The 16448-nt window shown below is 35.4% G+C and overlaps 1 protein-coding gene across 1 annotated transcript in view; it reads right to left on the bottom strand.

Annotated features, from left to right (window-relative positions):
* Positions 1–16448, bottom strand: part of LOC150088670 (proline dehydrogenase 1, mitochondrial-like) — a 228835-nt gene that overhangs the window by 33924 nt on the left and 178463 nt on the right. The window contains exon 10 of the mRNA XM_090369616.1: positions 5224–5319. Within this exon, the coding sequence (XP_090225742.1) occupies positions 5224–5319 (96 nt within the window). The remainder of the gene's footprint in view (positions 1–5223; positions 5320–16448) is intronic.

The raw sequence follows: 16448 nt of genomic DNA, 5'->3' as shown, positions 1-16448 counted from the left end.
TGGGAACAATATTCCATGGTAGGGCAGATTTGCGATTTGTACAGAGTGAACAGCTGTTTGGAAAAAAAGTAACGCCACAAGCGAAAGAGAAAACAAGTTTTTTAGATGCAGAGGAAGCAATATTTCTAATGTGCTTGTGCCAAGAGAGATTAGAAGTCAGGGTAATCCCCAAAAGAGATATATCATTTTGCCTAGAAATCGGAGTGTCACTAAAGATAAGCATAGGAGCAGAAGAATCCTTTTTGTGAGATATAAGACATGACTGAGTTTTAGAAGGGTTGAAATCAACTAAGTTGTCTTTGCCCCACTGGAGAATTACCTGAAGTTCAGCATTTAAGGAAATGGTAGCAGATTTTTGAGAAGTTGAAGCTGATTGAGCAGGACAAGGTTTCTCAAAATGGAAAGTGGAATGCAATATGCTATCATCGGCAAAACTATGGAGAGGATTTCCAGTCAATGGAAGAAGGTCATTAATATACAAGAGGAAAAGAGTGGAAGAAAGAACTCAACCTTGGGGGGACACCAGCATTAGAGAAAACTGGATAACCAATTACTAAAAACAGTTGGCAAACCATAAGATGAAAGCTTGTTTAGAAGACCTTTATGCCAAACGCAATCGAAAGCCTTCGAGATGTCAAGAGCAACTACTTGTGTTTCGCCGAATCTTTCCATTGAATTAGTCCATAAATGGGTAACATAGGCCAGAATATCACCAGTGGATCGACACTGATGTAATCCATACTGGTAATCGTTGACCAGACGGAAGGTTTCTCGGTAGTTTAAGAGTTGGGAGTTAATTGATTTCTCCATTACTTTAGAAAGAGTAGAAGTAATTGCAATGGGGTGATAATTGGATGGGAGGGATTTGTCACCCTTTTTAGGAACTGGCTGGATATGAGCAAATTTCCAAGCAGAAGGAAAAACAACTTTGGAATAGAAAGTGAAAAAAGGCGGCAAAGAATTGGAGTAAGTTCAGGAACACAGGTTTTGAGAACAAGAGGAGAAATATCATCGGGACCTGGAGCTTTCTTAGCATCAAGATTCGTCAAAATCCTTCTGATATCCTTTTGACGGAAGACCACAGGAGGCATTGAATGGAGTGCGTTGGGAATGGTGGGAGGTGTTTTACCAAGATCATTAATACATGAGTTGGAAGAAAAATGGGATGCTGGCAGGTCAGCTTTATCCTTGGCTGAAGTGACAACAGAGTCATCTGGTTTGTGCAGAAGTGGGAGCAGAGATGGGCAAAAGTTGCGGCCAATAGCATTGGCAAGAGACCAGAATGCTTGACTACTATTAGGGCAAGAGGCAAGTTTTCTATTCTTAGCCTGTTCAAACTCTAGTTTGGACTGATTAATAACTGCTTTACAATTGTTGTAAGCAGAAATGAAACTGGAGAATTAGAAACAAGCCAATTACGATATGCAACATTCTTATCTTGAACAGCCTTAGCAAATTTATTGGAAAACCAAGGTTTAGGTAAAGGACAAGATTTTAAAGTGGAGTGTGGGATAAAGGATTCCATTCCTGCAAGAATAATTTCACTGACACGATCTGAACAAACGTTGACATCAGAAGTTTTGAAACAGTAATCCAACCAAGGAAAAAAAGAAAAGAGGTCTCGCAGGTCGTCCCATTTTGCATTCTTGTAATGCCAAACAACATGAGGTTGGGAATAGCCATGAGATAAAGGTTCCATTGGAGAAGAGACAATCACCAAGTCGTGATCTGAAGTGCCTAAAGGAGCTCTCACTTCGACCGTGTACTTAGAAGGGTTGTTTGTGAGAAAAAGATCAAGCGTATTGGCTGTATGATTAGGATTGTGCGGTATTCTTGTAGGTAAATGAACAATCTGGGCAAGGTCATTAGTAATTGCAAAAGCCTCAGCATCTCGACCAGCTGGGTTGGTGTGACTAGAAAATGGAAGCCAGCTGGAGTTGTGAACATTAAAATCACCAAGAAAAATTACCTCACTGTTAGGAAATTTGGACTGGAGAAAGTCAAGTTGCAAAGAGAGGAAATCAAAGAGCTCCAAGTGATTAGTGGAGTTGGGAGAACGGTAGAGGCAACAGATGAATTTGACAATGATGTAGAGAGATTTTAAGCCAGAGAAGATGAAAGAGAGGAGATTCCAAATTGCAAATCTCTCACAGGTAATATCAGAACAGACATATGCACAAGTACCAGCTTTGAGGCGAAATGAACCATACAGCAAATAATTTGGGCATCTGAGATGAGCAGTAGTTGAATCAACCGATAGCTGAGATTCTGTCAGAAAAAGTACATGGGGTTTGGCAGACTGCAAGTGGAAATGGACATCGTTGAGATTAGAATCGAGACCACGTATGTTTGTGAAATGAATTAGGAAGTGCTTGGGAGTGTTAGATCTTTTTTGCAGATAAGCTTACTCTATTAGTTTGACAATTCATGGTGTATTCAATAGTAAGAAAAAGTGGGTGGGACCTGCTGTATGAAGTAATGAAATTTTGGATATGGCGTACACATGGTAAGAATATACCCAGATCCTTGACATAATGTGGCCTCGACAATGCTCCCGGCATACACACTACTCGGACTCCCTCCAGTCACTATCTGGCAGAGTAGAGGTAGCAAGATTATACACTAGCTGATCGGGAAGCCTCCTAGAGAGTTACCAATAGGTTCAGTCCGGTGTACTAGATAGCGGCCGGCCTGCGAACACCATTTTAGAGCCGTAACCTCGAAATGTAAGGAATATTGGATCTTTCCACGATGTTCATCATAACTTCAAATGTCATCAATCATACTGTATGATGGAAGAGATAGGGAAGGGTTGATCGGAACTTAGCTCTAGAGACTAAACATGGGTTCCACCACTTCAAGCCTCCAATAAGCAAAGTGGTGGTATTGCACCGGTTGATGAGAGTCATCTACCACCTAGTACTGCCTGGTAACATAGAGGGGCGGTGTTCCTTCATGTGGTGTGGTGTGGTGTGGGCGCCACACCCTGATCCCTGCTTACGTTGGTTCACACCTGGGTGGCCACCCACCATGTACTTGTGCATGGAGGTTATACCCAGGATTACTAACAGTCCCACCATCGTGAAGGTGCAAACAGAGGATTTGGCTGGCACAGACCGTGCGGACTTTGCCGAAATTAGGTCCACTTGACTTGAGTGTCACCCGAATATCAGTTCCATCAGCGTTTTAGACTCCCAGTTAGCAAGTGCAGCTTGTCTGGGAGAATGTCTGTGATAACCTCAAGGACCATCACCCTCAAGGTGTTATTAATAAAAGTATGTAGAGTTTTGTGTAGGATTTAAATGTTGTAATTTTGTGGAAATTGGAATTAAATAATTTGGAACAAGTACATGGTATAGGGTGAGATATTAAATTGAGGATAGGGAAGGGAAAAAGGAGTAGTTAAGTAAATAAAGATGAAAATAGCGATATAAGTAGGATAGTTGGAACGTTTGTCTCACCCTTGTATACACTAATAGTTTTACGAATTATTTCTAATAATTTTCTTAATTCATCATAACTTTTAGGATATTAACATTCTTTCAACTTTTACATATCTACTATACTCACCCTTCTAGTCACTGGCACTTCGTGTAATTTTCACCTCCATCTATGCATACTTTATCTAATATATATTTATATATATTAGATAAAGTATATATATATATATAAATAATCAAATGATTAGCCATTAATCTTAGTAATGATTATTCTCTTACTAAGACAATTCCAAATGATCTTTAGTATTTGTTCCCATTTCTGAGTGATTGTTTCTAATAATTTTGATTCAATTTACCAGATTTTTATTGTTCACATATCAAATATAGTATTATTAATTAATCTAGTAGTGGTGAGACTATCAAATACAGTCGATTCCAGTTATTTGGGACACATCGGGACTAGTGCATTTTGACCCTACTCAGCGGCTGCCGCAATTATGCAAAGTTTCATGTAAACAGTTAAAAATACAGTGGATCCCTGCTTTACGATTGATTCGCTGTACAATCAAATCACTTTACGATGGACTCACCATAGTAAAGTACATTCTCTATACAATATGTAGTGTCGGTCATTGTGATGATGTTGGTGAATTGAATTTTAATTCTATTAAACAGCGATTCTAATAAGTGAAAATAGGAGGAATATTATCCACAAGCTATAAAAGTAAAGATATATTAAACACAAATTTACAATTTATTACCTTACCAATTAAAAAATTAAATGATATGTGAAAATTGGAATAATATTTTCCACACGTTGCCAAAATAAATTTATGCTTACATGCATAGCTTAATTAATACATACTGTAATATGTACATACTAACTAGTTGATATTTCTGTTCACTGACACTTGGGGGCGGGGTTAAAATTTAAAACAGTAAAAAAGATAAGTAATCAATAACACAGAACACTGACCGCACAAATTGCAACTAACACAATATGCGCAAGTGAGAATGGAATAACAAATTGTGAAGTTTAAAAAATAGGAATGAAAAGAAGCTTCTGAAAAGTTTTGTTTTTTACATGATTGAAGATTTCATGGAAGGAGAAGCACATTTCACCACAACAATGTAAAAACTCACAGAATTTCAGCTGTCAGTATTATTGCAAATTCAATAAGATTGAGTTTACTATCTGTTTATAATAGATTTCACTAACAAAAGCTCAATAAACCGGAAACTGCTAATTGTTTTTATTGTTTTATGGTTGTGACCTCCAGAAATCCGACCGGACCACGTGGTATGGTCGGAGACAATTGCTGTGGTCTCCTGCCCCGATTAAATGGCATGTTGTCCCAATTAAGCGGAGAAAACTCTGGCTATTTTCTCAATTAGGTTCTGTTCTTTAAGATTTGTCCCAAATAAATGGTTGCCCCGATTAACTGGTTGCCCCGATTAACTGGTGGCCTAAATAACTGGAATCCATTGTATTACAACAACATAACAGTGGTACATGGTCTGATAGACCCAATTTATTACTATTATTTTTTTAATTTCTGAAAAAGCTTCTTTCTTTTTTTTTCCCCATCTGCTTTCTGTATACCATTGCTAGATACTTTACTAACGATTGTAATACTTACTAAATGCAATTTTTTTTTAATTAAAATTTTTAATTAAAAAATGTGCTTTTTTAAAATATTGCTTTATCCAGTAGTTAGGCAGTTAAATTGTGTTTAAAAAAAAATATATATATATATATATATACATAAAAGAATCATCTTACCAATTCCATATAAGCTCCCCGAACCAACTTAGCTCCAAAATAAAAATTCTGTCTTTTTGCCAACTCAAGGTCCAGCACAACATTGCTATAAGCTTCCTAAAACATTAATTAATAATATTTAAGGGACACCACAACTATAAATTTTAAACTGAGTTATTTTAAACTGACCTCATTTATATACTAACTCAGTTTAAAATATAACTTGAAACAAAAAGGGGGAAAAAATTTAGCAACTATTGAATTAACAAGCTTGAAATACAAATTTAATCACTGCTTTTTGTATGGTCTCTTTTTTAGTTGATTGCAAGTTTCTAATAGATTTCATAGAGTTCTAAATCTATAATAATACGAGAGGATATCCCTTTTAATATCAAGGTTGATGTTAAAAATAGTATGAAAATATTTGTCAGTTTTTAGAGACTAAATTCAGAGAATTTAGTTTCTAAAAACTGACAAATATGTTCATACTATTTTTGAATTGAATTGAATTATTATTAATGTGGTAGAACTGATCTGAAAATTTCAAATCAGTTCTACCACATTAATAATAATAAATTCCTCCATCAAATATAGGATGTACTGTGAACCTTATGACAGATTAAGGTTCAAGTACATCCTGCATAACAGCAAAACTAAAAGCTGTCTAAAAAAAAAAAAAAAAACGAGTTTATTTTGTTATAATTTGTTTTTATTTTAAATTTCAATTTTATTCTTGACAATTTCATTAATGCTCAGCTAAAATGTCAAAATAGGAAAAACTATATTCAAAAGCATTTAAATTTTTAGAAAATTAAATTCCTTGAAAAAAACATTTACCCCTAATGTCCTACATACTTTTTTTAAAACTCACTTGTGAAAGGATTAAGGAATGTGCCAGGGAAGTAAGCAATACAAGAACACTTAGTCTGAACTGTGTTTATAGCAACTGCAGGACTTGTGAATAAAATGAGAAAGTTTGATCTGTGGCTAGGGCACAATATCAACGATGCATTTCACAATGGCATGCATAATATACTTAGATAGGATGGGCAAGATATGAGAGATTCTTCTTATGAAATGCAGCAAAAGCATTCCCAGACTTGAAACTTATGTATGCAAGCATCAAGTCTGTATGGCAGTAAGGAAGTGAATTGTTTGTTTGTTTGTTTGTTATTTGGTTTTTAGGAGCATTAGCAACTAAGGCCATATTGCTCCGGGATATGCGGTAATCATTCGCTGACCTTTCCGCATCCTCCGTATTTGGTGGCCACGGGCTCGAACCCTGGTCTAATCAAGAAGGGTGTGCTACGCACTGGTGCTCCTGCCCACCTGGCTATGGAGGCGCCAAGAAGTGAATTAAAACTGAGTTGGAAAGGGTGGGAGAAGATATGTTACAGACTGGAGTTTTGTGGATAGAATTTTAATGTTCACAACTCCAACTTGCTGAGGGTTTTGCTATTATTAACAACCTAACCTCATTGATGGCAGGTGACTTGTAATCACAGTTATCATTAGTAGAGGCATATGATGATGCAAGAAAGTAAGTTTATACAGCATCAGCCAAAAAATAAAAAAATATAAAAATTATGTACCAGGTACATAATGAGTTGCTGCCACTCTACTCTGAGATTGATAGTGTCACAGCAGCAGCATTAAAAACATCTTTACTGCAGGAACTCATTATGAAACTGGTACAGTAAAATAAATAAAAAAAGTATTGCTGCATTATTTTTATTGAAAAAATAATTTCAATACAATGAAATAAGATATATAATTTTGAAACTCAAATGATTTTAATTCCCAAGTGAATACTCCATCGACTGCCGTTCCATTACGTGTAGTATTTACTAAAGTATTTGACTTAATATCTAAATTGAAGACATCTTTCATAAATTTACAAAACTTCTTTCCAGTCTCAGAATTTAACTCTAGATTGAAATCACCAGCGAGAACTATAGGTATATGATCCAGTGGCTCTTCCAATAATTTTGCACTTTCGATGGAATACGGCATAAAAATTCTTGTTTATGAATTTTTGAATTATATCTAATGACATCCCTGAAGTGATGTATATGGCAATGATGAAAACAGATTCACTATTGAATTTGCACAAAGATCCACAAATGTCTCCAGTTACATCTGATACTGTCGCATTGCTGCTATTATGTTGGGAAAAGATATATGGTGTACTGATGATAGCTGAACTTTCACATTGATATATTGCAACACCACCACTACGAACATCTGACCTTTTAAATTGAGTCACTCATTGGAATGGTTTAAGTAATATATGTTCATCATTATCCAACCACGTTTAACTTAATATCAATATTTTGGATTGCTGTAAGATTGTGTCCGTTTCGATATCATAAACATGGGCCCATAAACTTTGTACGTTCATTGACGATATAGATATACCACTTTGTATGAAATTTTGCAGTTCATCCTATAGAGATGGTAGCTTATTATTTTTCAAGCGATCTAGTTCAGCACGAAGTTCTATATTACTAGCAGCTTTGCCATGGTGAAATGTGAAATCATCGTGGGGATTTGTAATATATAAACTTGGTAATGAGGTCACTCGATATAATGCCATGTATACAAGTTGCCGTTGATGATCTTTCTCATAATTATATACAACTTTGTCGAAGGTCCCTCCTTGAGATTTATGTATAGTCAAAGCACAAGCACATATTAAAGGAAATTGTGTATGTCTACATGTTAATTTCCTATTGTTCTTGAATGGAATCTTAGTTGAGTGTTTTATAACAGGTACAGATTGACTAGGTAAATGTTTATCTTTCACATATTGTTTATAGAGATCGAAGGTTATGTCCTATTTCTGACTCAGGAAATTTCATCCATACTCGTTTAACTGTTTTGTCATCCTCAAATTCAAAATATACTAAAGTACCAATTGCACTGTTTACCAATCCATCAACCACATCTATATTTGTAGTAATCATGTATGGTTTTCCTTTCAATAATGGAAGAATGCATGGAAGTCCTGCAGTTTCAGTCACTGACATTTTATGAATTTTATTTCGCATACTTGCTAACTGTTCTTCAGAATGATATCTGTGGTATAAATCTTGTGCAACGACTTCATGGGTTTCATCTGCAACTAAAGCATTTGTATTATAGGCATTTACATCACTATTTCTTAAAAATAGTCAAATTCCTTGCAGACAAATTAGTAGCATCTTCTTTGGTAACAAATCTTGATTCTATAATTTTAAGTTCATCTGGTACTAATGCTTTCTCCATTGCCTATTTTCGTAAGAATTTTAGAAAATGTACTATCAATGCACTATGTACTATCATCATAAAGGGAGTATCATCATATGTACTATCATCATAATTTTCATCCATTTTTAAATTTTCATGCATATCCCAAACATAAAGAAAGTTCTGCATGTATATCAATATGAAACTTGTTGAAGATGATTTCTGACCTGGTGCTATACATAAATATTTATCTTCAGACCATAATAATGTTTGTTGTTGAATTAACAATAGTTAATCATCATTGTTGGCAGGTTCCACAATTTCTTCTGAAGTTCCTGTTCACTATTATCATTTGTCCCCAAGAAATCGTCACTCACTTTTATGCAGTAGAATTTACAAAAAGGTGAATTTATCAAATACCGTAACCATATTTTCACTATTTTCTTCTGCGCACATCCTTGTAGATATGATGATTTATGTATGAGTCTTCGTTTTACATGTACATTAATGGCATAATCATCATCTAATTCTCTAGGTAATTGATGAATGATCGTATTTATGTTAACTGGTACATTTATTACTTGTCCAATGATCCCATATTGTCCATCTTCATCACGTAAATGACGAATTTGCATAAAAAGTAATCGTGGTGATATCAAATGCTCAGTTACAACGTCCAGTGGAGGCAAATGAGTAGAATATGTTGGATATATAAATCCATTTGACATGGCCATAATTGGTATCTGGCCATCTTTTAATGAAGTATGACATGTATTATAAGTCATGAAAGTACTAACTTCTTGTAAATGAAATTCATTTTGAAGTAATTCATATGAAGTTGTTGGAAATGGTTTCAAATCTAATTGAAACCATAAATGATCACAAACATTACAACTAAATCCAAATGAGTTTTTGTATTTTTCAAAAGTTTTTAAAACATTTGAAAAATACAAAAGTTTAGTTTTTCAAACTCACTGTCAGCTCGTGTAGACACTATAGGGATGTAATCAGAAATCTCATTATTAGCCATTTCTAATTTCGCTTTTTTTCGTGCATGATATTCCTTCATTCGTTCTGCTGGAGTTTTAGATTCCTGATAAGTATCAAGCATAGTAGACTCTATGGTTGACAAGTATCAGGCATAGTAGAACTCTGTGGTTGAATTTCATTATTATTTGGAATAGTTTGAATTTCTAATTTTCTTTTCTTCCGTTCATAACATTCCTTTATTATTTCAGCTTGAGTTTTTTTGGGTGCAGTTTCAGAACTCCCAGTCATAATGAAACACTTGTTGAATTTCTTCTGGATTCATATTTCTGTCCAACTTCCCTTTCTTCTTTTTTTCATGATATTCCTTTGAACACTGGGCTGTAGATTTTGGCACAGTCACTCGCGTATTAATCAGTATGCTGATATAACGTAGTGCATCACTGCTCAATTGTACTTTTTGTGTCACTGCAGCAATAAGTACAACACATGCGCATCAGGTAACATGATGACTTCTAGGTAACGGAACGCTTTTTTCCAAATAATGCCAGTAAGTAAAAACGTTTTTAACATAAAAAAAAAAAACCCTTTCCATTTCATCCATCCATCCATTCACTCCAAAAGTTTGTTCAGTTCTTCCTTGAATTTATTTAAGCTATCAACTTCCAAAATGCAGATGGAAGTTTACAAGTAAATAGTCAAGTACACTCAACCTAGATGTTGACTGTATTCATCATATCTCCCTCAATCTCCCTCATTCTGGGATCTGTGTGCTGGAGGATTCTGCTTGCCTGGCTTAGAACAATCCCAAAAATATGCTCTCTTCACTCCTGCCCCTACCTATCAGATCACTTTGTACCCTATTAGATGCCTGAACAAGTCCAGAATGTCAATGTGACCTCAAGAATTTCTGTCAACTGACACTATAGAAATCATAATCACAGGCTTGCACATTCCTCACTTCTCATTCATCGTAGATGGCTGTGCACCACATGCATCGACTCTCCCCACAACCACCTGATCCTAAGCAGGAACCAGCAATTCCCTGAATGATGACATCACCATCATATGGTGCCCTACAAGCCACTCCAGTCATCTGCACAACCAATCTCTTCCCTGGTTTTCCCCAGTAGTAGTAGTAGCAGCAGCAAATGATGCAAGAAAGCAAGCTTATAGAGCATCAGCAAAAAAACCCATACACACTTCATCCATCCTTACAAGAATTTTTCCAGTTATTTCTTGAATTTATTCAAACCATTTACTTCCACAACAGATGAAAGCCTATTCCAACAATCAACCACTTGGTGCTGAAGGAAAACTTCCCCACATCTACCCTGCAATCATCCTTCCTCAACTTAAATTATTTACGCCCCTTCAAGTGTGTGCTCTCAGCAAAAGGGAGAATGCCATTCGCATTCAGATCACTCAATCCATTAAAGGCCTTAAACACCTCATTCAGTTCACCCCATAAGTGCCTAGTCTCGAGATGCTGCAATTTGCAGAACTGAAGCCTTTCCAGGTAAGGGCACCCTTTTCTTCCCATCACCAATCTGATTGCCCTTCTTTTTCCAGCAGATTCACATCCTTCCTAAAGTGAGGCCTCCAGACCTGTATACAATTCTCTAGATGTAGCCTAACCTTGGCCTTCAACAAAGGGATAATCATCTCCTTATCCCTTCTAGCAGAGTTTCTATATATCATTGACAAAACCCTGTGAGCTGCCATGGCAGCATGTCTGCACTGCTCAGAGAATTTCATATCTGACTGCACAATGATCCCAGATCTTTTTCATTTTTATTACTCTGCGTGTAGCTTTACACAGTTGATTCGTTACACTGAGATTACTGCTACCCATATGCAAGTATCTTGCATTTGTGTATGTTACACAACTGTCATTTCTCAGTGCACTGATCTGATTTTTCTAAATCTTGTTGCAGTAGCATATCATCATTACTGTTGTTAACCACACTGCCAACCTTAGCATCATCTGCAAACTTAGACATTAAGCCTGATATACCTTCATTAACAAATACTGAAAACAACAATGGGACCAGCACTGAACCCCGAAGAACTCCACTGATAACATTAGTCCACGAAGAGCACTGACCATTGATAACTACTCTCTGTCTTCTTCCACTTAACCATCCCTTTATCTATAGGAGTAACTTGCCCTTAATGCCATATTGCTCCAGTTCGTACAGCAGTCTTATGTGCAACAGTACCAAAAGCTTTCCTGAAATCCAAGTACAGGTAGCCCTTGTTTTGTGCCGATCACTAACCACAATGCCATTTTTATATTTATTTATTTTTGCAATTTTTTTATAAATTGAAAGTTTAAAATCGTCAGACAAAATTTATTGGCATATGTTCATGTGATTTAGGACAATCTGAGCCAATCAGCAATTAGCGCATCCTTATTAGAGATGAGAAAGATTCCAGCCTTCAAAGTAGCCACTCATGGATGTGGGTGGTAAAGGTCCACCTTTCATCAACAGTTAACCCATAATCATCAAGTGGCCCAATATGATTCAACCCCTTCCTTCTACCATTAATATAAGAATAGAAATCTTTGCTGCTTTTCTTGGCTTTCTTCACCAGAGATTTCTTATAATCTGCTTACAATAACCTCCTTTATGACTTTATTACAGACTAATTTATATCTACCATAGGCTTCTGTTATCACCTGTTAATTTATATGCATTCCATGCACTTTTCTTCTCTGCCACATGTGTCAATTGTTCATCTAACATTCATTTAGGTCTAAGCCTTGAACAGTATTTCTTTGTTGGCATGAAAAGCCTAATAGCTTCATTGATTAGTTCCCTGAATACTTCCCATTTAGAATTTGCTGTTGGTAATATCATCAGTTCGTCCCACTGCATAGATTTTAAAAACTGTCTAAGGCTACTGTAGTCATCCTTATGAAAGCAAAAGCCTTTCCCTCTACCCTTGACAGTACAGCTAGGCCTCGCATAATGCGAGTTCGATTAATGCGATATTCAGTTAACGCTATTTGAAAAATGATACCACTTTTCACTTTCCACAATGCAAATTTCCAGTTAACGCAATCTTTTTTTTTATGCGATAGTTGAAAAAGATTTGAATCGCGCGTTAAGCTTACTGCGAGTCGTACGGTCAATAAACAAACGTTTGCCTGCTGCCCGCCTCTGTGTGTTCCATCAACAGTGCAGATTGCCTGTCCGCATCCGTTACAGAGAATGTCCGCTAGACAGAAGCTCCAAACACGTTAAAACCAATGGAGGTGAGTTGGGGAATTTGAAAATGTCCGTTGTAGAGAGATGTCCGTTAGGAGAAGTTTCACTGTACATGGTTGCATTAAAATGAATTACATTAAAGTATAACCCAGTAATGAACTTGAACCTAGTAATGAGGCTGCAGGAGCTTTAATGACTTTCTTCTTATGTGGTAGAATTTCTTGATAAGAAGGTGATTGAGATTAAGCTGATACTCTCATGTAGTTCCTTGCTGAGGTTTATTTGGGAAATGATCCATACCAGAATTCTGGCATGTTCCTCTGCATTTTTACACCAAGAAGTCAAACTTTAGGCAAAGAAGTTCCTATACTGAAAATATCTCATTATACCTTTAAAGCAAACATTGATTGCCTTCAACTACCACTGAAATTGCACTGATCAAAACAGACACCAAGTATCAAATATTGTATCTTGCACACTCTCAGAGGAAGTATGTGGATAATGACATTTACTCCCATCTGTATTTATACTCTCATTTTATTTATTTATCCTTCTCTCAAACTATGTATATATGATCTATATTTGCAGATATTATTTTTACTTTGCACCTGTTTTTTTTTTATTTACAGTTAACTTTTCTCTGTAATTTTCATTATAATCTATGGCCCCGTTATTTTGTAAACCCCTGACCTTCTGGCCATGAAGAGCCATTGCAACACCACTCAAAATGTCTAGTTCCATAACTGAATGTTTGTAATAAAGATCTCATTCTTCTCTTGCCCCCATAACTTGTTCATTTACCTACTAGAACATAAGATAAACCTAACCATATATCTAATGCTCTTGATTTTTTTTCTCACCTTCAAAACCTTATAAAGTACTTGTTAATATTAAGTTTTTGGTTTCAGTGATACTTGTCTCCCCAGTGGAGCTTTAGTTCCATTGCCATCCTCAGCCCTGTGTCATTGACATTACAAGGGTACAAAATGGAATGTTCTGCATGATTTTGGTTCTTCTCTTTCTTTGGTTTGACTACTGTTTTAAATCTTGTAATTCTAATGTTTGCTTAAATTGCACGCGTGAATTTATTTCTGTAGGGATGAAATTTTTCTTTCTCACACACTAAACTCCTGTCCTTTTTCTAAACCATGGCCTTCCAATCAGTGTACTAGGGCTTTTCAATATAAGAATATAGCATATCCCAGTTAGCTTTTATTCAAATCTCCAGCTTCATTTTCTGCTTACACTAAAGTTTGCAATAGTTGTAAACAAGTAATAAATAAATTCAACTTTATTTTGGAAAGAGTAAACTTGCTTCTTGTTCTAATAGTAGTCAAGCCTTCTGTTTCTTACCAAAACTACTGCCTTCAAACTTTTGTCTATCCATACTTCCACATCTGTCCTGATGACTCTACTGCATCCTCATCTAAAGATAAAGCTGACTTATTACAAACTTTTCCTCAAACTCTTTCATCAATGATCTTGGTAAAGGTCCTCCTACCATACCAAATACATTTTTCAATGCCTCCTTTGGTCTTCTGACAAAAAAAAAAAAAAAAAAAACTGAAAAATTGTGAACAATATTAGTGTCAAGAATTTCTTAAGATGCTGGTGGCACTTATTTTCGAAACCTGTGCTCCAGAGCTTTCCTGTTTTACATTCCCTTATTCCACTGGTGTTTTTGCTTTCTTCATGGAATTTGCATACACCAGCAAATTCCTAAAAAGAGGGTGAAAAATCCCTTCTAATAATATTTATCGTCCCATCACACTTACCTTAACTCTTTTTTCAAATAATGGAGAACGCAACAACCACCAACTTTTACACTATCTTGAAACCTTCCATCTTCTCAATAATTGCCAATACGAATTCCATCAGTGTCAATTCAATGGTGATAGCTGGCATTACTGTACTCATCACTGGATAAATTTGATGGCAAAGAACATTAAGCAGCTGCTCTCAATAGTTTTAAGGCTTTTGGTTGTTTCATACAGATCTAAACATTTGGTTGTTTCATACAGATTTTAAGGATTTTGTTTCATACAGATCTAAACCAGCCTTCATCTCATGGTTTATATTCTAAATTTTGCAGCTGGGTAGTCAAGTTTTTTCCTCTCTGATCACAACTCACTGCATGTGACTGTAGATAGATAGCTTTTAATTTTTCAACTAATGTGGGAATTCCCCAAGGTTCTGTTCTTTCACCTACTATTTCCCTTCTGAACATTAGTGACCTACTGAATGGAAATTCTCTCCAGAGCACACTACATTCCACCTTCCAGTTTGACAAACCCTGTTCTACATAAACAACTAAAACTTTTAAAATATCCATCAGTTTCACAAATGCTGATCTCTAAGTTTATTCTCAGTGAGAAGAAAACTTAATTACTAACTTCAATCCTTTTAAAACTCTGTGCTGTCTTACTTCTTAAAAAAGAGCTTGCTTCCCATTTGCTAATTTTCAGCAACACTTGTATTTGTAGACAAGGTCCTATATCTTTAATGGGGATAACTCTTGATTTTTAAAATTTGGCAATTAAGTTCAGAAGCCATTACACTGAATCCATCTTGCTTTCTTGCCCTCTTTAGAAATGTAGGGATAAACCTGTGGTATTATATGGATATATGTCTTTTATTAATGTCATTTGTGTGTGTGTGCGCTGTTTTTTTTTTTTTTTTTTTTTCTCTAATTACTAATGCATATATCAATTCCAGCTTATTCTCAATAACTCTGAAACAGTTTCAGTTCTGGAACAAGATAAAACGAATACAGTCCCCCCCCCCCATCTCTCATATCATCAAAATTACCTTTATTTATAAATAAAGCATTTAGCTGCACACTTCTGCTGCACTTGCAAAAAAAAAAAAAAAAAAAAACACCTATGTTTCATGCCCATATAGTGGCAAATGATGCAAGAAAGCAAGCTTATACAGTATCAGCTAAAGTGGGGATAAAACTCTCCCCTACCCACCTTCCATCCTCTCCAATAATTTGGAGGCAGACTTGCTGACAAGATGAAATTAGTATGTTTAATTGTTACACCATTAAGTTTTTTATTATTATTTAGTAAGGAAACACCTCAAAGATTTTTTGCTGTTCTATTATCAATAAAGTTGCAATATGAATAGCCAAATGTGACTGTACTATTATTAACCTTTCTAGAGTGAGTTAGTTAAAAGTGGGCTAGACAAACAAGTGTAGACATTTTCTTCATGAAAATTTGCAAAAAAAAAATGAAAACTTTGTACATAAGTGCTTTTAACTATTAATTTGTACTTATTTTAAGTTGGTTGTCCAAGATTAGAGTGAAGTTATTGTCAAAAATAAAGCATTATTTTTGACAATCATAAAAAAAAGCAAAAAAATTTCATTACATCATTACTTCTTTTTTTTTTTTTTTTTTTTTTGATTCAGCAATAATCACATCTTCTACATCTATTTATGTACCACTTGATTCAATTCAATCAAATTATGGATCTGAATCAAGAGAATTTTGGCTTTTATTAGCTCAAATCATATAACAATTGCTGACAGGCACAACTCCCTTCTAATCTTATTGCAAGAGTTATTTTTGTGTGGCCATCTATTATAAACTAGCAAATTATAAACTTACTTCAAAACTAGATAAGCAATGTCAGCACTAACTGAAAGCTTACAACAATTTTCATATGAATGGACATATCACCTGAAACATTTTAAATGACCTTGGAAAAATATATACATAAATACTTCTGACAGCCCACACATGAAAAACTTATGTATATGTATGTATTCCAGAAAAGGTTAATCGGTTAAGAATTAATAGTGGAGCATGT

Source organism: Mastigoproctus giganteus, chromosome 3 (genome assembly GCF_048544385.1).
Source record: "Mastigoproctus giganteus isolate SK-2022 chromosome 3, ASM4854438v1, whole genome shotgun sequence".
NCBI lineage: Eukaryota > Metazoa > Arthropoda > Arachnida > Uropygi > Thelyphonidae > Mastigoproctus > Mastigoproctus giganteus.
The sequence above is the reverse complement of the archived record's forward strand: the minus strand, read 5'-3'. Positions and strand labels throughout refer to the sequence as shown.